The following is a 26,310-nucleotide window of genomic DNA, read 5'->3' as shown; positions in this document are numbered from 1 at the left end:
TATTTTAAATAAAATTGTTTCAAAGTGATCCATAATCGGGTCATATTTTGGGAATAACCGTCCTATGGGTACACCCTATCTCTGGTAAAAATTTCACTTAAATCGATTTATTATTTTTTTGAAATATGTACCTGAACATAAATACATAGTCACTCTCAGCCTGTGGTCCGGCATGGCCAAGTGGTTAAGACACTCGACTCGTAATCTGAGAGTCACGGGTTCGAATCCCCGTCACACAAAAAATGCTCGCCCTTTCAGCGGTGGGGCGTTATCATGTATCAGTCAGTCCCATTATTCGTTAGTAAAAAAAGTACCCAAGAGTTGGCGGTGGGTGGTGATGACTATCTGCCTTCCCTCTAGTCTTACACTGCTAAATTAGGGACGGCTAGCGCAGATAGCCCACGAGTAGCTTTGCGTGAAATTCAAAACAAACAAACCATACCGAAACTCGTGATGGAATGGCGTCTTATCAGAACTAAGTTTTGACATTGGCGTTTTGTAAGCACCGAAAATCAATAGTTCCTGAAAAGTGTATGTAACAGCACCTTCTGATAAAATATAATCATTCACTAACCATAAAGGCGTATTGAGATCGGGAATATGCAGTTGTACTTGATGACTTTAGAAAGTGGAGTAATATGGATCAGCTTAGGGTTTTACTTCAACTCACAAAGAGAAGACCAACAATTAGTCGTACTGTAACTATAGTAAGCAAAGTCCAACGCTTTATAACAGGTAAGAATCTACAAATACAAAGGTCAGTGACAAAAGCCGTTCCTGTGTCCCAGGCAACCTTCTGGAAAAGCAACACAAGTGATGTGTATACGAGTTCTTTCCACTGTCCCACACATACCTCAAGCACCTGCAACATGAAAAGTTTATTCCATACAATGAAAATCTTGGTACATAAAATATCAGCACAGAACAATTACAAATTTGATATCACAATTTGAGATTGTATTTTCTTTATACTAATTTACATTTTAGAAAATTTTGTTAGTTGGTTTTAAAATAAAAACAGAGGTAAGGCTTCAAGTAATCCATGTAGGTGATCTCAGTGTAAATGAGTTAAGAAGCAAAGTACAATAAAATTATGATTAATTTGGGGTTCAATTACCCATTAGTCTTACACTGTTAGTGATATTTCATAAGATTTGATATGGAAGTTTGTACAGGCACATGACAAGGTTCATACCCTTACATTTCAGACTTGACTTTGTCAGACTTAACATTATTTCAATTGTTGATTTTCAGATAAAGGTCTGTACATCACTTATTAAATTCAAATAGAATATATACATGTTTTACTGTAAATATTCAATTTTATTAAATGTTCCATTCAAAATGTGTTGCATTTAAAATATCTTTATCTATCTTGATTTCTAGAAACAATGCTCAAACAACCGATGTAAAAATAGTGCGTTATTACACAAATTACCAAATGCATTACAAATAATACACCTCACTCCAAAGCAATAACACAATGTTAGCTATACATCTCTTTTACGAGAACATTTCATATATCAAGTTTTACTATAATAATTTAAAGGCCTGTGAACTTAAACACAATAATATGTTCAGCAAATGAAAGGGGTTTACACTGACTTAAGAAAAGCAGTTTACTACAAAACAACAAACTTTATAAAATTTTAAACACAAAAACAACACTGGTGTACAAGTTTTGTTCAACAGTAGCTCCTTATGTCGTATTAATCAAAAACTGAACTTTAAGTTCACTCGTGTAAATTATTCGACAGTGATGTAATAACCACCTAATTATTTCACACAGATTTTCACGTTCATCTGCCAGATGTCTTTCCAACATCACGCAGTAGGTGGGTCTGAAACAAACAACCAACCAACCATGCATTACTGCAGACAACAAATTACTTTAAGCTTTGTTGATTTTTCACATTATCCTTGAACATCACAGTTCCAGTACAGTATGTCTAGAAATAGACACAATTGTTTTTTTTAGCTGCTCATATAAATCTATTTTGGTTAAGCAGATATATTGCAAAAATTTCTAGATATGTAATTTTTTAGTAATAATGTCACACAAGCTATTCTGTTTAAATACGTTTTACAAATGGCCATATATGATGTAAATACAGTTATGTGGTACTCTGGAATGTATGCCTTACGATAAGAGGTATCACACAGTAACAAACTTTGGTTCACATCACCTCAGTTAAATAATCTTCAGATAATTATTGCATTTAAATTCATTTTGTCTTTAGCACCAAACAAATCACAACTGACAGAAAGTGTGTTGAATATCTGTAAAAATAGAATATATTTTCTTTGTTTCATTTTTTAAACCTGGTATCTCAAAACATTAAACACCAAGGAAGTACACCACATAAGGAGATATGCATTCACCATGTAGTTCTTACTCATAATCATGTCAAACTTTAAAAGACTTGCACGTTACCTACTTGATTTAAATAATGCAACCTTGATTTCTCTTTAAACATAAAATGTCAGTTTTGTAGTTGCCCAAACTGACACAGACATTAAACAATATAACTGCATTTAACAGTATTGCAACACTGTAAAGTAGTAACAATAATACTTGTTACAATACAAGTAACACCATCAGGACACTGACATTATTGTACCACATATATCACTGTGAGTTTGTTAACAGTATCAGAATAGTTAACACTGTTCACTTTATTACAGGTAACATCAGAGCACTGACATCCATTACATTACCATTAACAAGAGTGGGACATTGGGATAGTCCATTTCTAATACAAACGGCTGTATTGTAATTCTTAAAGAGTACAGATTTCGTTTCAGGTAAAACAATTACTTCTGTTCACACTCATGTCAGTTCTAGGTTTATTTAGATAAAATGACAATATACTTCAGAATTCAGTAATGGAATCAATAAGTTTCACACACATCTTAGAATAGTTATGGTCCAACTGGTGTTTCTGACCTATTACTTCTGACATGATTATTTGGTTCATGTTGTGGAAAGTTTAAATTCAGTTGTTAAAATATATTATGTTTTGTCAAGAATCACAGTATTAACATAAACCTAGAAATATACTATTAAACACTTGTACAGAGTAATGTTAGAATCTAATCATTCTCTTCTACTATATCATAGAAAAAACCTAAAGGCTCTCTTCAAATACCAATCATATATTTCTATCAAAATATTATGCAACTTCAAATGTATTAAGATTTTCTTTTGAATACTTGAATAAAGCTACATAAAAAATATCCCTAACTACAAACTGTCAGATTAGAGAGAAGACAACCACTCAACATTACCCACCTTCGATGGGTTACTCTAATCAAACAGCAGGATTTCTCTCATGTTAAAATGTCATTCAGAACCACAAGTGTAGAGTTCAATTTATTGTTATGTCAATTACAAACCTATAGGTTCACAGTTTAGCTTCCAGGTAATACCTGGTTCAAAGATTTGTATTGAGAATTTATGCTGCGTTTAAATAATGCACAATAATACATTAACTATAAACTACAATATATCAATTGTCTCTAAGCTAAATGAGTCTTTAGGTGTGATTGTATAATTTTCTCCTTACACAACCCCTCCATGATATCCGAAGGCTCCAGGTAAGCTTTCCAAGACTGCAAATCTGACGTGGATGTCAAACACCAGTTGATTATTTAAATCATTATTTTATAGTCTTAAAGTGACTCATTGAATTCTTTAGTAATTCAATTCAAACGTTTCTGTAAGATACAAAAATTACGAACATGCCAGTTGAGCTTGAAAAACAATCTATACAGTGTTTGAGACTAGGTCCACATGGCTTTCATCAGTGGTAGCAACATAACAGAATATAAAATGTCTAAGCGGTTTTTTTCATGCTGTTTGTTTACTTGGACATAGTATTAAGCTGTCTGATTCTAGCTTTTCTGAATTAACTATACAAATTAAATTCTAAATAATTATTCATCAGTAAAAAACCTCTCAATTCTGTCCCAGTTTTATATAAATAATACAACATTTCCTTCCAAGAAAAAAACATAATTCTAAAGTAATCTTATACAGGGAAAACACCAAATTATAAAGACAAGATGCCAAATATGAACGGTTTGATATAACATAATAACTGATGAAATTTTTAAATAACAGTACCTAAAAACAATTCACATAACAAAATATTCACCAAAATACAGGAGTTATGATATGTAAAAATGAAAAAAAAGAGACAGATAAAAATCGGGTTACCTTACAGTGAAGTTGTATAATATGTCTACAAGCAGCCACACAGGACTGAAGAAATTAATAGTAGAAGTGGCAAATCATGTGATTACTATTTACGGTTCTTTGTATAAAATCAGTGTTAACAGTATTTCAAGACACAATATTGCACAATTAACACTTTTACAATAAAGGCACTTCAGTGTTTATAAAGGTTAACAGTGGCACTTTATACCATACTTAACAATCATAATAAGTGTTTTAAAATTAAAAACATTTATCACGCTAAGGTGCTTTAAATGCTTCAAAACAAGGTGTAACCGTTGTCAATTAGACAAAAAAAAATTAATTGTGGAAAAAATGGTTAAAGATAGAAAAAAAAAAAAGACTGAGCTGGTGGTTTTATAAACTAGACACACCAGTAGCAACATACTTGTTTCAACCATGTGCACTTGGAATATACAATCTTACTCAACCAGGACTGATACCAAATACTTGTAATCTAGTCAGTACTATTTTAAAACATGTTTGGCACCAATGTTCATCACTCCTTTCCAGTGGTAGTAGTGCAGAGACAGGAAGAATAATGTGCTTTTATTGTAGTTTTATTATTTTAATATCATTTATTCACTCTTCAACTAACGTCTTGTTTTTCTGCATTGAAACATACTACTGTATTTTTAAGATAACCATCTTCTCCAGGATATGTAACTAGTGTACCTCTTATACACTTGGAGACCTCTGTGAGTTTATCATCACTTTCTGGTGTCTTGTGACTTTCACAAGATGAAACCTGGATCTCCTGAGGACATGCCTTTACCTCACATGAAACTGAAGTGTTTCCATTATCAGTAACTTTCACAAGAGACTGGGTGGCTTCAATGGGAGTATGTTGGTCTGTAACAGATGAAACTGGTGTATTTTCAACCTTGTCGGTTTCTGAACTTTTATACAGAAAGGCACCTTGAAGTTCACCGTTCTTTAAATCACCATTGTCTTGGACATCTTGAGAGCTACTGTTTAAAGTATTACAAGATATTGAGGAGCCTTGATTATTGACAAGACCAGAGGATTGTGTGGTGTTTTCAAGACTGCATGTCTTTTCTTCAGGCAGAACTGGTGCAGTTTCAATTGAAACTACGCTGTTTGTTTTACAAGAAGTGTGTGGCTTATCTTGAACAGTTTCTTGTTTGGAAATGGAACTGTGTAACTCTTTGTCTACTTGTGATGAACAGGGTTTATTGGTTGAAGAAGCAGAGCCTGGTGGTTTGATAGTTGTACAGTATGAATAGGTGGCATCACTGAGAGAACACAAATGAGGCAGGATCTAAAAGATATCAAATAAATCTGTTTAGTGAATCACTTTATTTCAGTCCACAATATTAAGTAATGGCCAGTAACACAGCATTAGATCAGATTTATTATTCTGTACAAAAATTGCTATTATAAAACAATATAACTAGAATAAAATTTCAGTAACATTAAAAAAAAAAGAATTAGTTCTTTCCTCAGCGAGCAACATGAAAAACTAGTAAGTTATACCATTGTCTTTTGTGTATTTTAGTATCGATGGAGACTGCAGAGTTATTCCAAAGCAAGCGGTACAGATTAACTTACAAATACACTTGGCATAAAACAACACCTAGAAGCTACATGTTCAAATACTACTGCACGGAAATCTGGCAGGTACCTTGGATCAAAAACAGAAAAGTCACAAGTTAGTCAGTTGTTAATAGTTCTATGTGAGACACGTAGAACTATAGTTTTAACAATACCATGTACAGATGTAAGGTAGGGGAATGGGCTCCAACTATTGTTAGCAAATGTAGCTAGGTTATTGTTAAGCCACAAAAATCTCACAATGTCATAGAAACATAAGTGTAGAGGATGACAATTTGAAACGTCATCTTTTACACTTGTGTTTCTACATGAGGTAGTTGCCATCCATTCAACTAAATTTCATCGTGAATACTCAATCTAAATAATCCATCAAAAAATACCGTTACCGTTACACCAAACATTTGTAACTACAAAACAAACTTTATTATTTCTAAAACACTTTAAATTCACAGCCAGTAAGTTAATAAATTTAAAGTATAAAACAGGTACTTTGTACAAGTAGATAAACTATATTATATACATTCTCCTTCTTTAAATAAAGAACTACTCACGTTTTCAATACCGATAGCTTCACATTCTTCAATCGTGGATTCCATTTCCAGTTGCTTCATCAGCTCATAGAGTTTACGCGATTTGCGAACTTCGTTTTGTTCTATTATTGTACATAACCTCTCTGTGAGCTCCTCCTTCTGCTCCATCTTTTTAAACATATCAAGTTTGGCTTCAACATACTCTTTCTCTGCTTTATCGTAACGCTTCCTAATTGTAGAATAATACAAAACACTTGAGTACAAGCCTACTAGATGTTGACTGTTTGTCTGAAATTTATTAACTATCAATGAAATGGTTCATTGCAACATACCAAACTGCAAAGATTTAAATCAATTTTACAAATAATGTTTCTATCTTGTAATAAACCACAAATTAACTTAACAAGGAAGTTTAAAACATAAGAAGGAAAGCCTGTAAAACTTCCAAGCTTTTGTTGTGCCACAGCTTTTCAGAAGAGAAAAAAAAAATACAAATATTTCCTTTCACTGTACAAATTTTTATACTGTTGATCAGAAAATTCTCTTCTATACAGCCATTCAACTTCAACTTTACTGGTTTCTAACACGTTTCTTTCAAAACTTTATTTTGCCGATTGTAGTAATCAACATTTCTTTATTACAATTGGATAAATAGATCAAACCAAAGATTAGACTAACACAAGAATACAACTATAATTACATATATATATGGAAATATCAGCATTGACAGATCACAATTAGACAAAACAGGGTCTACCATCAAACTCTAGACACAGCCTACCACTGGAAAACTGGAGAATTATTGAAACTATAAGCCACATTCAGTCAAGGACAGAGTTTTGGCAACAGAACCCCCTGGAAAACAGTTCTTGACAACCTGCACAGAATGGATGATGACACCACACAGAATTCCAGAGATGCTTGCTCGTGCAAAGAAATATGTGCACAGGAAAGAACCCTCACAGAACTGTACTAGCCAAATTAATTTCAATACACAGTTAACAACTTTGATTTCAATGTAAAGAAGACTTTGGTATATAAGTTGAAACATTTTCTCTTTCTAGAAATATGCAAGAGCCACAATTCTACAGGATCCTTAAATATGTCATAGACAGGATCCTCATAGTTAATGATACAATGGAGAAAATCTACATAGTTAAAGATGTTGAGGACCGAGTCCTAGCAGTTAAAGATGTTGCTGACAAGGTTCTTCAAAAGCTTGACCTATAGCAATATACTATTCCTCAGGTAGCAAAAAAAGATGCTGAAAAAGTAACCACAAGGAATAGCTAAACAAACTTACAAATGTGGAAAATGTCCACCAATTCAAACTAAATACTGGAGAAGCAAGGACGCTGGTATACATCCGCTCCGACATGCAGATATAAAAACATCAAGCACACAAAAGCTGAAGGAGACAATGTCGATGAAATAAAATAAAAAACAAACCACAGATGATTGGTGTTGAAAAGCACAACCACTGGTGAGGAAAAAATGTAAAAAGACCACAGATGGTCAAGTCAATTAGGTGGGACCTGACACACAAATGCTGAATAAAACATGTTTGCTTATTAATTCACAAAAGCCAAGTCAATACAGATCAGTATTTCTAGACATCAAGTGGAAGAAAAAAACCAAGAATAACACATTCTCCAACTGTATACAACGGGTATTCAACTAAATGTTTACTTCAACACTTATACATTGATGTTCACAAAAAAAGATCTATAAAGAAAATATCCTCACAAAGGAACAAGGGATGACAAGATGTCAGAACACACAAATGAAATCCATGTCCCATTTTTTATACATTCTAGAACTAATAAAAGAACAAACACAAAAGTGATAAGAATTGTTCCTTAGGATTTATTTTATTTTTAACTGTTAGCATTGAGAATGGCAAATCAGAATTCTATCCTTTGTAGTTTACAGCTAGTACCATCAAGGAGGACATAAGTTTTGAGCAAAACTATAAAAGACAAGAAGTGAACAAAGGTGGAATCTTAACTGGAATTTCTGTTATTCAAACTTAGTGCTCTTGATTTCACCTAAAGCCCGATTTTAAGTTTGTAAATGATAAATTTACACAGATTTTCTATTTTACATCCAATTCTGATGTCTCACAAAGTACTTCAAAAGAATACTTATTACTTACTGAGCTTCGTGAAATTCTAAACTTGCAGTTTCAATTTGGTCACGAAGAACAGACACATCAATGCTGAGCACAGAATCCAAATGGTTTAGTTCTTCCTGGATTTTTGACAGTTTCTTGGCTTCAGCCTGGGTCCTTTTTTTTCTGTATTCCATAAATTCCAGAATTTATACAATTAAAATTCAGAATAATTCCTATAAATACCGATCTATTTTGTTTCAAGAAACAATGTTTTAATTCTGTTAAGAACTCTGTATTAACTATATACATGTATTCACTCAGTTTAAATAAATTGAAATATCTTATACAAATATATCTAGAATTATATTCACAAGTACTTATCTATTTTGTTACAAAACACTTAAGTTCATGTTGTATTAAGGGCATTTCAATTATAAAAGTGTTCACATACAAAGTAGCCCAAACCTTGAACCATTATTCAGCTAATCTGATTCTACGTGGAAAATACATTCATTATAGTTTTTATTTATAATGATAACAAAGTTGTCTGGTTAAATTCAAGAGAATATTTACAATTGATTGATTTGATTGATTGATTGATTTAGTGTTTTATGGCACAAAGCAGCTAGGCTATCTGCGTCAAACGTCCAGTAAAAAGGTAAAAATAAATTAAATGTCGTAAAATACATAAAAGGAAATGAAGGTAAAACAAAACATCGTTGAAAAACGAGAAAGCAGAGTAAGAGAAGTTGTAAAGGACATCCTGTAGCATAATGATAATTATCATAACCCGCCAGGAAGACTAACAGATAAGTACAAGAACCACCGTCAGTCACCTGAAGTTGGTCTTTCCAGTCGTGGTTCCGGGTTATGTGTCATTATGGCCAGTACCAAAAGGTAAAGTAATAAAAGTGTTAAAAGACATGCAGCAAAATTATAATAACAACTTGCCAGGACGACTAACGGGTAGTTCAAACAGCATAGTTAGTAACCTAAAGTTGGCCTTTCCAGTCCTGGTGTCGAGTTATTTAATGTTCTGGCCATTTTCCAATGTCAAATTGAACTAGAGAAATTGAGATTCTGAAAATGGAACCACAATTAAAAAGGTGCAATGAATAAATATCCAACACTTAAATGAGGTTAAAAAGATTAATGGCTATTAAAAATCTGAAAACTTTATCAAGGTGGACAGTGTCACCATCACCAATAACACTATCCAATGTTAGACAAACCCTGGAACAGAACATGTTTAAAATAGTGCTGTCATTATGACTCTTAATGATGGCAAGAAAGTAAAATGTGGCTTACAGTGATTTGAGTGTTACACAAACTACACACTGGTGCATCAGTTCCAGATAGAAGAAAACAATGAGTTAAAAAACTGGGACCAATGCGTAGTCTAGTTAGAACAACTTCCTCCTTCCGAACCTTACGGAAGCTAGATGGCCAAAGCCCAATATAGGGTTTTATTTGAAAAAGCTTGTTGTCACGTTGCTCACTCCAAGTGGACTGCCAGCTGGCACTGAGCCGAGCCTTGAATACATGACCATAGTCTGTGTATGGAATAGGCACAGTGGTGATTGTGCCAAAGCATATAGATTTAGCTGCCGTGTTTGCAAGCGCATTCCAACGAATACCAACGTGGCCTGGTATTCAGAAAAACTGGATAGAAGTAGATGTTAATGAAAAATGGGCCAGTCGGTTTTGAATATCAGTGAGAACAGGGTGTGAACCAACGTGAAGAGATTCCAAGGCCAGCAGAGAACTAAGGGAGTCAGTATAAATAGTGCAGTCGGAGTACTGCTCAGCTTCAACATGATCCAGGGCAAGAGAAATGGTGTACAGTTCAGCAGTGAACACAGAAGCTGTAAAGGGGAAATCTGCACACAACCATGACAGACCCCACAGAATTACCCGATTTGGAACCATCCATATAAATTGGAATGGAATGATTGTTCGAAAGATGTTCAGTAAATAAAAGACGGTACTTCCAATCAGGAGTATCTGCCTTTTTCAGATGACTTAAGAAAGGCCACATATGGGGACTGTAATAAGCCATGGAGGGATGGGCTGACCAGTGGATTCTGCAATGTTATCCAAGAACAGACCCAATCATCCAATTGCATCTGGATGCAAAGGCCAAAAGGAGCAATGGCAGATCGTCTGTTTTGATAAAGTAAGGCCCACTGAGGAAGGAAAACACATCCCCAAATGGGATGCTTTGGTTAGAAACGAAGTTTCGAAGAATACAGTAAAGACAGCTGCAAACGGAAAAGGTGCAAAGAAGGTTCGTGAGATTCCATGTATAAGCTCTGAACTGGGGAGGTGAGGAAAGCCCCAATGCAGAGTCAAGTCCTTGATGATGAATGGGGTCCAGCATCTTTAAGGCCAAGGGTCTGGCAGAGCCATAGACCATTGATCCATAGTAGAGTTTTGAACGAATAAGAGCATGATATATCTTTAACACAGAACATCGATCTGCTCCCAAACTGGTGATAGAGAGAACACAGAGGATGTTCAGTACTCTTGTGCATTTGACCCGTAGCTGCTTTAAGTGTGGTATAAAGGTCAGCTTACGGTCAAAGATAAACCCCAAGAACTTGGTCTCAGGGACCACTGGCAGTGAAACTTCACCGATATGGAGTTCAGAATCTAAAATTCTACACTGGTTCCGGGTAAGTGTACAGCTTTTACAGGATGGCAAAAGTGCATGCAAACGGTTTTAGAGAGAGAAAAATTAAAGCCGTTTGCCGTAGTCCACTTCACTACACAATTGAGGGCAGTTTGTAGTTGCTGCTCAATATATATCTCATGTTCGATGACTGACACGAGATGTGAAAGTCATCGACATAGAGCCCATTTGCAACAGTGAGAGGGAGTTGTTCAGTGATGGCATTTATCTTTATACTGAAAAGTATGACACTCAAAACACAGCCCTGAGGGACCACAAGTTCCTGTACAAAAGAATGGGAAAGTGTCGAACCCACACGAACTTGGCATCTCCTGCCCATTAAAATTTTTAATAAACACGGGTAAATGGTCACATAACCCATATATATGGAGGTCTCGCAAAATGCCATACCTCCATGTTGTGTCATAAGCCTTCTCAATTTCAAAGAATGTTGATACAAGATATTGGCATTTGAGAAAGGCTTCTTTGATTGATGTTTCAAATCACATTAGGTGGTCTGTGATGGAGTGTTGTCGTCGGAACTCACACTGGGTGGGCAAGAAGAGGTTGTTTGAGTCGAGGAACCAAACAAGACGAGCATTAACCATCCTCTCTAATGTCTTACAGAGACAGCTCATCAAAGCAATTGGATGGTAGTTTGAAGGAATCCTGGGATCTTTCCCAGGTTTAGAGAAAGGTAAGATAATAGCCTGGTGCCAAGCATCAGGAAAAACATTCTCTTGTCAGATCCAGTTAAAAACAATTAGAAGAATATCAAGAAAAGCAGGAGAGAGATAGTGCAGCATGTCATAGTGTACATCATCAGGTCCAATAGATGTACTACCAGACTGTTGGAAAGCAATGCAGTTCGAAAGTGTGGGATATCTCGGAAAGTATCCCAGGCCCATTTTTGAGCCTTCCGTGCCAAGTGGCAAGCAGGATTCCACCACGGATGAGAATATCGTGGAAAACGTGTCGAGGTTATAGGAATACACTGAGCAGCTGCTTGTATAATACAGTTAGTTATTGCTGCCACACAGTCGTCTTGTGATGGCTGATTCACGATGGCAGGATCAAGTTCTGCGAGAGCAGTGAAAGTGGACCAGTCTATCTGATCCAGCTTCCACCAGGGCATGCAGGTAGAGTGGCATTGACCACAGCCAGTCTCTCTCAAAAATATAGGAAAATGATCACTGCCTAGTGGATTATTGTCAACCCTCCATGAAAAATGGGAAAATAATGAAGGGGAGCAAACCAAGAGATCAATAGCGGTAAATGACTGACTAGGTGCATGAAAATAAGTGGAAGAACCAGTATTGAAAAGAGAAAGATTGTGATCAGAGAGCATACGCTTTACAGAGCAACCCCTCCTGTCAATAACAGCACTTCCCCAGAGGGAATAATGTCCGTTAAAGTCCCCCAGGAGTAGAAAGGGAGACGGCAACTGTTCAACGAGAGCATCAATGTCTGATTGATCATATGTCTCTCCAGGGGAAAGGTAGAGAGAACAAACAGTGATGGTATGACCCAAGGAAACATAGATGGCTACGGCCTCCAAGGGTGTGCTGAGTGACAAAGACAGGGTGAGCACATGCTGATCAACCAATAGTGCCACCGCTCCATGTACTCCTCCATCACACAGCCTATCATTTCTGTACAGAGAAAACTGCCAAATGGTGACTGTATCAGCAGGTTTTAGAAATGTTTCTTGTAAGGAAAGACATACAGGATGGTAGGAAGCAATCAGTGTTTAGATATCATCCAGATTAGTACGTAAACCTCGACAGTTCCGTTGTATCAAGGTGGCCATTTTTAATGATGGGTAGGCGAAGTGGCTGGAGAACCCTTCTGTTTACGACCACGTCTTTTTTCCTTACTGTCCTTAGTCGGAGGAGGTCTATCAATCTCCATGGATCCTGCCCTGGGTCGAGTGGGCAGGTCTTTGTTATTGAGAGGGGGATTCCAATGACCGAGGACACGAACGAATGATTGTTTTGCCTCTTGAAGTGGGAGAAAAAGATGTATCAGAAGAAATGCCTGTATTTGAAACTGAAGGATGTGGATCTTGAGGTTTGTTGGAATGTATGGGAGGAACAGAGATGAGTGTGGAAGTCGATTCAACCTTTTTAACCATGGAGGTTAAAAGGCTTTTCATTTGTTTTCAAAACGATTCTCTTGGAGGCACAAAGTGATCTGACTGCACTCCCACTGTAGTTGTGCAGCAGCATATATCCGAGATGGAGTGGTGGGCAGCAATTTCCGAGCCTCAGGATAACTAATGTTATGGGTTGTTTTCAAATGCTGCACCTCTTTTTCCTCCAACCATGTTGAGCAAAAACGAAAGTAGGAAGGGTGAGAACCATTGCAGTTGATGCAATGTGGGTCCATGTCACATTCATAGGCATCGTGGTCTTTGCTATCACAACAAGCACATGTCAGGGAACCACAACATGATGCCTTTGAGTGGCCGAACCTCTGACATTGGAAACATCGGAGAGGGTTTGGAATGTATGACCATACCCTGCAAATTAGATAACCTGCCTTGATGGTGGCAGGTGCACGTGATGATGTAAATGTCAAAACAAGGGTATTTGTTGGCAGTGTAACTCCATCTTTGCGAGTGGAGATGTGCCTCACAGTAGAATCTCCTTGAGTGGAGAGACCAGCGAGAATTTCTGACTCAGGGACGTTCTTCAAATCCCTCTCAACAATAACTCCTCGTGATAAATTCAAGGTAGCATGAGGGGTAAACCTCAATAGGTATATCCCCAATTGCCGTTGAATTCAAGAGGAGTTCACTGTGTTGGGTTGTGGATGTTTCAACTAATATGTCTCCAGATCAAAGCTTCTTTACTGACTTTGGAGAGCCAGCACGACCCTCTAGCCCCTTCTGAATAAAAAAGGGGGACATTTGCCCTGAAGGTTTTTCTGAAAGAGAATGTAATATAAGAAAATGAAGTTGGTGTGTTACAGATGTCGAAGATCGCTGCTCAGAGTCTTCAAGACGTAGTCGCTTACCTATTGACTGTTTTTTCACTATTTTATTTACATTTTTGAAGGAGGATCCATAGGAAAAAAGAAAAATTTCGGTACCCACTGACCCCACCCACCATGGAGCCCTCCGAGGGGATGCACTACAACGTCATGCAAGGACAATGCAGCAACGCCAGGGTTTTGTGGGCACTATAAGCAAAACACCAGCATCAGGCACAATGTCCACAACACCTGTTGAGAACTTCCAACACTGGTACTTGGTTGACTCTAGCCCAAGTGGACCAGCCGATTGACCCAAGGGGGGCCACCTAAAGGCCACCAGTCTACAGGAATTCAAGGCCAAAGTGGTGTGTTAAGGTTGGACCCCTCAGCCACCAGGATCCTCTACTCCCCTTCACGGGTCGCCACGCATGGCACACACATGGGTGGATGTTTAGATTCCAGAGGAGGTAAACTGAAAGATCAGAACCTTCCCTCGGAGGTCCCCTCACCACGTACAGGAATCCACACCGAGAGGAAATATTTACAAATTATGAATATTCATCAAAAACACAAGTCAAAGTTTACCAGCACTGGGAACTATACCACTTTTACCAGTTTATTTACAGTAACATTCTATATAGAGAGAACACTTAAATGCATTTTTAGAATAGACATATTAACAATAATAAAGTTTGTGTATTGTATTTTGTGTAAAGCTATATGAGAGCTATCCACACTAGCTGTCCCTAAATTTGAAGTGGTGTACTAAAGGGAAGACAGCTGGTCCACCTTAGCTACCTCCAACGTTTGGATTAAGCTGACTAAATGCATGCATTATAATGGGATGTGAACCACAAAGCTCAGTTTCATTGTTCAGCATATTAACCAATGAGCCACACTTAGAGTTGTAAGACATCCCAGGAAAAAATGGAACTATTCTAGTTTTTAGTCTAATTCTTTCTGTTCCCAATGAGAACAGTAAAAATGTTAAATTGTCCCAGTTTATTTTTACTTCAAAGAGTGTTTGTTATTACACCTGGCTCGTTCACATTTCACTTGTAAAGATAGATAGACCAATGGTAGATTACTTTCTCCCTTTCCAATATATTTCCTTAATCTAAACTGTCAATGGGAAGCGAACAGGAATTATGATTCCAAAACCTGCTGAGGTGTCAAAAACAAACAAATCAAAGAAGTAATATTTTTGCTTTCATTAGGTTTGAGACAACTTATGTACAACCTTTATTTATCTATTTTTTTTTTAGCTATAGAAACTTAAGTTTTGTCTATAGTTTTAAGATATAATGAAATAATTGATAAATACAAGAAACTTTGGAAATATAGAAATATTTTGTTTCATAATTGGTTTGTTCTGAATTTTGCACAAAGCTACATGAGGGCTATCTGTGCTAGTCATCCCTAACTTAGCAGTGTAAGATTAGAGGGAAGGCAGTTAGTCATCACCACCCACCACCAACTGTTGGTTTTACCAACAAAGTAGCATTGACCATCACATTATAATACCCCCACGGCTGAAAGGGCAAGCATGTTTGGTGTGACAGGGATTCAAACCCGCATCCCCCAGACTATGAGTGCCTTAACCACCTAGCCATGCAGGGCCTTGTTTCATAAACAGTTCCTAAATAGATAAATTGGTAAAAATAAGCTTGGCTGTCAGAGAGTTTAAGTTTGTTACAAAAAGTGTTGTATGTTTATATTAAATATATACTTTCACAACAAGTTTGTGTTCCAAGGACCTTTACTTCAAAATTCCATTTGGAATAATTGTAATTTACTTCAAAATGCAAGAGAAGTTAACCCTAGAGCATCCAATGAATCCTAATGATTACTAGTATAAGTACATGTAGATTTCAAATTTTTTAAACAGTTTTCTAAACTATTAGAAAAAGTTTAAATAAAAAATAATTATCAGTATTGTAATCAATCATCCTAGTTACCACTAGTCCCTCCCCCATGTACTATATATAACTGCTAGTTACCACTAGTGCCTCCCCATGTATTATATATAACCAATAAGGATTCTGTAAAATATTTAGTCAGCTCTTTTGCAGTGAATGTTATAACTAGCAATAACAAAATTACTGAATACAGTCAGTTTGTGGACATCACTTGTAGTGAACTGTACAAAAAACAAATTATTAATTTGAAGGTATATGTAAAAATGTGTGCTTTATAATAAAGTGGGAACTCTACCTGTCTGTAATTGCTTTAACAAGAAGTTGTCTTCTTTTAGCATTTTCTTCTTCCATGTGCTTCTGTCGTTGCTGGAATTTTTCCAGAACCTCCTTTTCATGCCTTAAAGTAAAATAATTGAAATTATCAGTTAAAAAGAATAACAGGAAAAATTACAATTAGTTTTTAGTTTTATTAATTCTTATAAACACATGATAACAACTTCACATACAATTAATTTCAATGTTGTATACACAATACCCTCAAACTCCATCCAACTTTGATGTACATATCAAAAGCTTTGTTATTGTTTATATTTATACTTACCATTTACAACTTCAGCCTTCAAACAGACATAATAATACATGGACCTACTTATCAGGAACAGTCAGTGAACATTTAATTTACAGAAACCTAGGCACAACTTCATTAACTGCATTACAATTACTGTTCAATAAAGATCCGGTGGTTAAGACACTCAACTCGTAATCTGATGGTTGCAGATTCAAATGGTAGCCCTTTCAGCTGTGATGGTCAATCCCACTATTCATTGATAAAAGAATAGCCCAAGATTTGATGGTGGTGGGGAGATGACTAGCTGTCTTCCCTCTAGTCTTTCAATGCTAAATTAGGCAGCTAGCTTAAATACAAACACGAGCAAACAAATTAAAAAAACAAACATGGTTGTGACCGAAGACTGATTAACTAATTTCTTCTACATTTAAATATCTTCAGTTATTTTGTTACTAAAGATCAAAAACTATTAGAAACATTTCCTTTAGTCTGCTCAACATTTATAATTACATTCTGCTAATTTAAATCTACAGTAGAATATTTGAATCACTTCAGTGTTGGGACAAAAGGCCACAATAGCCATCATATTACATCTTATCACAGAAGAAACATGCACGTACACATTCCTTTCCATAAGGAACCCATCTATAGATGTGGCTTGTATTCAACTACTAGGACTGCAGATGGAGACACTGTACACTGTTTTCTCCTCTGTTTCTACGCATCATTTTTCAATGCTCCCCACTTTTATTTAAAGTTAAACCTTCCTTTTTCTTTCCATATTTCAAACTCTCATAAAATATAAATATGTTAGGAAATGTACGTGCAGCAGGAAAATGTTTGTTTTGATACTAACCCAGAAAATAAACATAACAAAAACTTATTACAATAAGAATTAAATCATTTTTGTTGCATTATTGAAAACTCCCTTAGTGATAAAACAAATGTGTCTGTGGAACATCCAGAAAGTTCCAAGTAAATAAAACTGAGCAACATTTCTAATAATATGCTTCAGAACTTTGTTATTTGCTTTAAGTGCTACCACTCTGAATTTTAAATATGTATTCAAGTTGAAAATTACTGCACATGAAGAAACCATACCAAAATCATTTATTAAAAATTCACAGGTTTTAGATTAATATTACCCATTTGAAATTGTTCACTTTTTAACTGAATTTATGTATATAAGTGGCAGAACTGACCTATCATTGGTATTTACTGAGTGATCAATGAATGGCTACATTAATCAATTATATATGATTAGTCAATCAGTACTACGTTTCTGAAACTATGATATGTACAGGCAGATTCTGATGGATTATTTGTTGGAATAATCAAACACAGTAATAGCTGGAAACACTGATTTCAATTCCTCAATTATTTACTTACAATCACTATAATTTGAATCATAATTAATCAAACATTAGAATAAATGAAAACAGAAATGATCAGAAACACTAAGTTACTTTAACTGATACAAACAAGATAATTAATTACATTAATTAATCAATTAAATTGCCAAACTTTTAAGGTAAAATTAACCAAAATAACTTGAGAGGTGAATTCCTTTATCCATAGTTTTAGAAGTTAAGTACAGTTGTTTACTGTGTAAAACAACAAGTGTTAAAACAACCATTAGAGAACAAACAATCAGATGATATTAAGTTACACCTAAGTAACAATACAGAAGTGACAAAAGAATTCCAAACCTCCAGACCTGTGTAGAGAACTCTTTACATTTTAATATTAAAGAATCTCTGAGCAAAGACAAGTTTGATTTATGTATATAGATTTTGCACAGAAATAGCTTTTCACAAAGTAAATTTTAACTTAGATATCACATTACTTAATTATCATAACTGTGGTGTAATAAATATAATGTAAAAAAATAAAAGGAGTTGTAAGCAAGTTATGGGTTCATTTTCATTCTTTTGTGCTACATACATAGTTCTGTGTTACCAGTAAATTACCAATATAATAATGCTTCGAGATCTTTGTCTGTGAACACAAATCTTTTTGCTCAGTGCATGAAACATCTATGAACTACAAAATGCATTTAGGCACATCTGTTATACTGTATTCATATCAAACATATACATAACCCAAGTAAATAATTTATTTGATGAGTATGAATATGTATCAGTTTTCATATGGATAATGTAAAAATCTATTCTGACAAAACCAGTATGCCAAATATCACCTACTCCTGGAATTAAGTGAAACTGGATCTAAAGTAACGACACACATTTCAATATAGAAATGGAAGATACTTACAGGTTTTAAACCGTAAAATAAATTTCATTCTTTATCATAATATAGTACTTTTGGTTTTGTTGGATTAAGAAAACAATAACTTCTTTCAGTTTTTTCCTATAAACTTTTGATCACAGTACTTCATTAATTAAACAAACCCACAACACAGAGGTTTGTAATGTCAAGGTAACCATTTTATCACGTTGTAGGCTAGAAACAGTAATTCACACCTTTACTAACTGAAATTCCAGTTCTCTAAAATCTGAAATGCATGGAAATAAAAAGTTATTAGTAGCTTTGATGACAATATACAGAAAGTGGTGTTTGTTCTTATAAACATTGGCTCTCAAGGTTTTCTTAGAAACCCACTTATGAAATTAAAGATAAGGTATATGAGTGCACTATTTATAACGGGTGTCTTATGGTGAGGTGTTTGAACAAGGAACACAAACTTACAGTTTTAAAATCATAAATATAATTATGTTAATGACCTAATTAGCATTTTTTGTCCACTGAAAAATGGTGAGGTAGTTTCACACAGTAAAAAATGACAATAGAGACAGGAATAAAGATGTGTATATATAAATTATCTGCTACAAAAATACAGTTAGAACCAAATTTCACATGATTTATTGCATAAAATGTACATTTCGTTAATCTATACATACACATATGTATAAAGAATTATATTATCAAATACCTACAAATATCTTCATATATTTGCTGATAAAGATATAACAGTGATGTCACACTGAAGGAGAAGATATATTAAAAATGACATACATAGTTTAGAAAAATTTTGTCAGTTAAAAATGAAAAAACAATACTAACACATGATGTTGTGGCCATGTATTGACAGCTTATTAGCATAATCTCAAAAGCCTTACAATTAAACCTGGTTAAAAGTACAAATCCATAAGCTGTATTATGCAATATTAAATATAATGCATCCATGAAATACTTAAAAATGTTACTTTTTACTAAACATAAACAAAGGTATTAAGGATATTTCCATTACAGTATAAATCTGGTGGTCATCAGTTGTGAAGTATTTCAATGCAGTTTTTATTAACATAAACAATAATAATACTAAACTACTTACTTAGGGTCATGCTTCCTTTCAAAGTCAATCTGCACAAAGGGCTCTTTCTTTCCTTTCTTGCCATTTCCCTGCTCATGTCCAGATAAAGTAGAACTCTTTGACCCATCACTACAACTCTCCACAGAGGTCCGTTGGTTTATGGGTAACTCAGAGTTCTTATGCGACTCCCTTTCACTTTTATCTAGCGACTCCAATCTCGACACAAGAATGTTTTTTCCTTGGGTCTCGTTCTGTGCTCGTCTGTTATTTTTTGCTGCAACTGGTTTAGAAAGCCTTTGTTCAGGACTTATTGTACTTGATTCTGATGAAGTGGTAGAAGTGATGGATCTTTTAGCTCGAACTGCTTTCTTTGCAGCCAAGATTTTAACAGGTTTAGCTCTTTCGTTTGGGATGGCCTGTGATTCTTACATTGTCCACCAGAAAAGAAAAATTGTTTTAAAATAATTGTTACCCTCGATAACAAAATCTCTATGTGCAGTCGTTGGAAATTAAAAAAACAAACAACATTACTGTACGTACACAAACAAGTTTGTTCTGAAGCCATGAAAAAACTAAATTAGATGTCAACAATCCAGGTCTAAAGTTTAACATGGTTTGTTGTTTCGTTCTTTCATAATTACTGTTGGAACAATGTTTTCCTTATTATGAATACCATTAGCAGTTTTTCTGTTCTGATGTACAACAAAATGTTTGCATAGAAACTTTGAACATATACACACAAAAAACTGAAAGCTTAACTACAAATAAACATGTTAACTTCCTAAAAGAGTATGTCATCTTTTACTTGTTTCTGAAATAAAAGTCAAATTGTAGATACAAACTGTTGTCATGTATACTACAGTACACCATATATACATAAATATGTAAAAAAAAGAATTTATTGTGTATTCCAATGACTTAAATAGAATAATACAGCTGTACATATTCATCAATAATAAGAAACTAATAGAATTAAAGCCTTCTAACCAATAATGCTAATGGAAGCACCAATAAAGAAATATTAGGATGCATCTTACTTACTGACCACAGAAAACAGTACTTGTTGGCTTCAAGTACCATCACAAATTTAACGTCCGTTAAACGAGATAACATCAGTATGACCAGATACAAGCAAAACTACAAAGTCCTATATATAAACATCTTGTGATGCATGAAAACCCATTAAACAGTTCTGATAGTGTAACTTTAGAAGATTGTAGCATCCAGGTTACTGATTTAAACAGTAACTCAATTGTTGAGTCAAGTAGCAGGATGTTACTAAGACTAGACGACAACCAAAGTCTGAAGCTTATGAAAGTAATAAATTATATATCTAAATTATAAGATACATACTGTATTTTTTGGTGCATAAGATGCATTTATTTTTCTCAAAAAAGGGGTCTCAATCCCCCTGTGTTTCCATGCACCAAATGTCAAAATTGTTATGCCTCTCTATGGTAAATAAACAGTTTGTTTCCTTAACGTTTAAAAGCACCAAACATTTTTTCTTTCCCAAAGTGTGGAAACTGTAATAAAGATATTTAAAAATATGATGTGAGCAATTGCTTTAATGACATCAAAAAGACAAGTTTGAAGATTAGTGAGAATGAACCTTTAGAGCTTGTTTTCAGTGAATTCAGTTACACAAAAGAAGTTTTGAAAGTTTTCATAATGAATGAACAATGATTTGATGTAAATGTATAAAACAACCACATTTTATTTTATTATGGATACTACTTTTGAAGTTTTCTAAAGAATAATAAAAGATTGTGCTGATGTTGAACAAGTAAATATATGATAACTGTTAAAAATATTTTTTTCCTTCCACACTGAAAAATACGGTAGCTAGAGTAGTGGTTTTGTGATAAAAAAAATATAACAAAATTATATGCAAGACAAAAAAACAACGTGTTAAACATATCGTGAGCCTGAGAAGTGTTTTTAAAACACCTACTCTCAACTACATGAAGCAAGTAACAAAAATACACAAAATATCTTTCAAAAACCAAAACGTAAACACAATTAGTCTGAAGAAAGTTCAATAATAATATTAATAATGACTTAGATAGGAAAATTACAACAGTTGTAAATATGACAAAGAATGGAATTTGTTAAAAGCGAATGCAACTCAGCTAATAATTTAATGTCATATTACTATATGATAATATATTTTATGTTGCAGCTATGTGTAATAGCACCCAAAACTTTGACGAATGTCAAATCCTAGTTCTAATAATAGGCTTACTACTATATTTGTAGACTCCCAAAGTTCTTATCAAATGTCAACATATTATAGTACCTCTCATCTTTATGCTACACTTACGATTCTGTACGGTTAAAGTCGGTTTGGATATGTCTTTTCCAAATCCACCACGGATTCGTTCTAATTCTTCTTCGGTAAATCCTGACCACTCCATCATCAACACAACTATGCAAGCTAAATTTCTGCTTACGTTTATATATACCCTATCGTCCACATCATGAACTACTTAAGAACCATTTATAACATTAAATCGTATTAAAAATTAAATAAAAGCTATAATATCCCTTTTATACTAAACGATTAACGACAATTAATTATTTCAATAAATGAAATTTATAATACCAAGCTACGTAAATCTAAAACGCTTTTTAACAAATCTTCATTTATTCTAAGTTGAAATCGAAAAAGGCTTCTCCAAATAATCCAAAAGGTGGAATTATACTAACTACGAACGCTCTTGACGTTCTCATGCCCACGCCCATCTGCTATTGTTAAGGCAGATTATCTGAATTGTAAGATGTGGCCATATGTTCCCAATCCTCTCAAATATTTCCAGTGCCAGCGGTTTGGTCATTCAAATGCATCATTTCGTGTTTCTTTGACGTGTGTTTATTGTGATGACACCACCAAGATGCCTACCAGTGCAACATGAGTTGTGGTTCCCACCCCTCTTACTTTCGTTCTTGCCCTCGGTGGGTGGAGGATAAGGGAGTACAGAGTTTTAAAATATTAATAATAAAATTTCTTATCCAGAGAATCGAAAGTTGTTGCTTTTTACTACATGTCGGACATGTGCTGCTGCACTACATTCCACTGTTACAGCGGAAGTACAGACATATCTTCCTGTGCTTCCAACAGTCACTCTTAAGCCATGTGAATAGCCTTTTGCGCTCTAAGAATAAGAAAGTTGACAAGTCAACGTTTACTCCTGTCTCTCTCTCCATCATTCTCTCCAGTGACTGCTTGGATTTACTTCCTTCTGCCTTGACTTCTGGCGTCTGCTCGGGTCCACCTTCTTTAGCCTCATGCTGTAGAACGATTATTCGTTAACGCCCACAGTCACTAGAATCTCCGTCTACTGACAGAGACCTGCATATTCGACACAGGGTAGACTCTATGGAGATCGATATTCCTCCTTCTAATAAAGAAAAATGGTGTGGTCGTAAACCAAAAGGTTCTTCAAAGTTTATTCTCCACCTAAGTAAAAATGGCCATTGTGATGCAATGAAACTTTTGAGGTTTTTCTTCTAATCTGGATGGCGTTAAGGTCTTGATTGATTTTTATCATCCTGCGTGTCTTTCCTTACACGAAACTTTTCTGAAACCTGCCAATACAATCACCTTTCGGAAGTTTTTTTTATACTGGTATATATATATATGTGTGTGTGTGTGTGTTGTGTGAGGAACGAGTGCATAGAAGAGTGGCACTGGTGGTCGATAAGTTCGTGCCCACTCTCTTTGCAGTTCGATACACCTTTGGAGGCCGTCACCATCCTTGTTTTGGATCATACCATGACTTTTTGTTCTCTCTACCTGCCTCCTAGAAAGACTCATGAACAATTAGACCTTTGAGCTCTTGTTGAACAGTTGCCATCTCTCTTTTTTAATCCTGGGGACTTTAATGGACATAATTTCCTCTGGGATGGTGCTGATATTGATGAGAGAGGTCGTTCTCTAGAGTGTATCCTCCCGAATCACAACCTCTTTTCAATATTACTTGTACTTATTTTAATGTAACTATTTAGTCTTTTACTGCTATTGATCTCTCAGAGTGCTCCTCTTCACTCTTCTCTCACTTCACTTGGGAAATAACAATCCTGTGACCATTTTCCTATTATTTTGAGAGATACTGGGCATGGTCAATATCACTCGATCCGCGTGACTCGGTGGAAGCTGGACTAAGCCGACTGGCCTTTTCACTGCTCTCTCGGAACTTGATCCTGCCGTCGTCTGTAAGCCATCAACAGACGACTGTGGCGCAGCAGTGACTCACTGATAGTCCAGACAGCTAACTCAATCTAATCCTAAACCCTCGAAACGTTTTCCATAGTATCCTCGTCCATGGATACCTTTTAAGGCATGGGAGACTCAAATTCGAGCCTGGGATACTTTTAGCAGGTATCCCACTCTTTTGAAACACACTGTTTTACAATGCATGCCAAAACCATAAGTAATATTGCATTAAGTTCAGAATTAGCATCTCTTCTACCACCAGTTCCAAAATCATACGAGATAAAATTCGGAGAGTCTATGACAAGTACGGTTGCTATCCACTTCCAATCTTGCTCTTCAATAGCCAGAAAGCTGCTAATGTCCAGCGCATTGTCAATATTCTCGTAGTAAGCTTTTGCAGATCAAACTTTTTCTTTGTCTATCTTGTTACTGTAAGGATTGTAAAGAGAAAGTTGTTCTAAGCTACACATTGGTGACACCTTTTATGATTTTCCTTTATCTGGCACTGATCCACCAATGTGTTGCCTTTGTGACTCTCAAGTCACAACAGCTGACGTTTTACTGCCCTGGTGTTACAACTGTGAACGACGGCACCATTTTAGACGTCTTTTATATGGGTTTAACCCTGACGTTGGACAGCGTCATTGGTGATGGTGAGACCGTCCAACTTCCTTGTGTTTTTAACTTTTTACAAACTATTGACTCATTTAATTATATTTAAATCTTTTATCTGAATTGTGGACATTGTTTTGTTTGACCTGATTTATTTTTACATTTTATAATAACTTCACTTTTACATTTTCGGTGCCGGTTATTTGGTGCAGATAGCCAAGTTGTTTTTGTCAATAAGTGTTTTTCTTATAGCAAAGCCGCATCGGGCTATCTGCTGAGCCCACCTAGGGGAACCAAACCCCTGAATTTAGCGTTGTAAATCCACAGACTTACCGCTGTACTAGCGGAGGGCGTTTCGTCAAAAGACGCCAAATAACAACAACAGTTTGACGAATCGGGAAGAAAAACAAAGTTTTACTTGGATCACATTATTATTTCATTTACCACAATAAACATTTTTCAGTATTATTAAAATACGTGTTTCTCGTGGATTCTAGAACGATCGTTTAGGGCTTCACGTCGCGATTGGTCTGGAGAAATATACTGGCATTGGTTGTCAATATCTTAAGCTTAACAAAATGTGAAGGTGAATCAATTATGTAAGAGTGCATGTTATTTTTTAAAAATATATATGTACGCGATGGAGAGAACTGAATATTGTTTTCGGATTCAGCGCACAGTAATTATTGTAGGGCATGTAAAAGATTAAGACAATAAAACTGTTATGGGTCTGTGTGATAAAATATATCAGTACCACAAGTAAACGTTTGACATTTCCATTATACTTAAGGCTATAAATTATTAACTCGAATTGTATATGATATGGACGATGGTCAAGATTTGGTTTGTTTTGAACCTCTCGCAAAGTTGCACGAGAGCTATCCGCCCGTAATTTAGCATTGTAAGACTAGAGGGAAGGCAGCTAGTCATCACCACTCACAACTGATGAGCTACTCTTTTACCAACAAATAGTGGTAACATTATAACATCCCCACGGCTGAAAGGCTTGGTGTGACGGGGTACACGACTTAATATACGTCAGCCACGTTAAAAGATATTTCATATGAAACCATAAGGCGCATTATTTAAGTGATTTCTTTTTAAAACCGAGTTGTGTTGGACAATGTTTTTTTTTTTTTAACACATTAACACTATAAATCTTCTAAGCTTGATGAGAACCATCTTCTACAATATTATTGTTTATTGACAAATAGAAAAAAAACAACAACACGAAAATACATTTGATTGTGTTAACAATTATCGAGAAACAAAATCGGACTTATAGAAGATTATACAACTTTTTATAAAAGCGTAGCGAAGACATTGGGATAATTAAACTTCACTAATTAAAAACAACCCATCAACATCTGAGACAGTTAGGTTTATTTGTTACTTTGAATTTAACGCTACTCAAGGGCTATCTGCACTAGCCGTCCCTAATTTAGCAGTGTAAGACTAGAAGAAAGGCAGCTAGTCATGGCCACCAACCGCCAACTCTTAGGCTACTCTTCTACCAACGAATAGCGGGATTGACCGTCACATTATAACACCTCAACGGC

At 35.3% G+C, this 26,310-nt stretch overlaps 1 protein-coding gene across 2 annotated transcripts; it reads right to left on the bottom strand.

Moving 5' to 3' along the window:
- Window positions 1–1,302: 1,302 nt before the first annotated feature.
- LOC143225743 (RAB6-interacting golgin-like) lies at window positions 1,303–22,365 on the bottom strand. 2 transcript variants are annotated; one of them, XM_076455685.1, is made up of 6 exons: window positions 22,247–22,365; window positions 19,945–20,347; window positions 16,317–16,418; window positions 8,498–8,638; window positions 6,364–6,571; window positions 1,303–5,519 (listed from the first exon to the last, which is right to left on the bottom strand). In XM_076455685.1, exons 1-6 carry the CDS (start codon window positions 22,341–22,343, stop codon window positions 4,827–4,829), a joined length of 1,644 nt encoding a protein of 547 aa, XP_076311800.1. In that variant the 5' UTR covers window positions 22,344–22,365; the 3' UTR covers window positions 1,303–4,826. The 2 variants fall into 2 exon arrangements, with proteins under 2 accessions (XP_076311800.1, XP_076311798.1); XM_076455683.1 differs by having other exon boundaries at window positions 22,223–22,349.
- Between the last annotated feature and the right edge of the window lie 3,945 nt (window positions 22,366–26,310).

The sequence above is a fragment of the Tachypleus tridentatus genome, chromosome 1 (assembly GCF_004210375.1).
Source record: "Tachypleus tridentatus isolate NWPU-2018 chromosome 1, ASM421037v1, whole genome shotgun sequence".
NCBI lineage: Eukaryota > Metazoa > Arthropoda > Merostomata > Xiphosura > Limulidae > Tachypleus > Tachypleus tridentatus.
Note: the sequence above shows the minus strand (reverse complement) of the source record. Positions and strands in the feature narration are given on the sequence as shown.

Coding starts and splice junctions, on each gene's coding strand:
- LOC143225743 (XM_076455683.1), bottom strand. CDS start 22,343: ATGATGGAGTGGTCAGGATTTACCGAAGAAGAATTAGAACGAATCCGT. Junction 16,419..19,944: donor GAAAGGAAGCATGACCCTAA/GTAAGTAGTTTA, acceptor TTTTACTTTAAG/GCATGAAAAGGAGGTTCTGG. Junction 8,639..16,316: donor GTTAAAGCAATTACAGACAG/GTAGAGTTCCCA, acceptor TATGGAATACAG/AAAAAAAAGGACCCAGGCTG.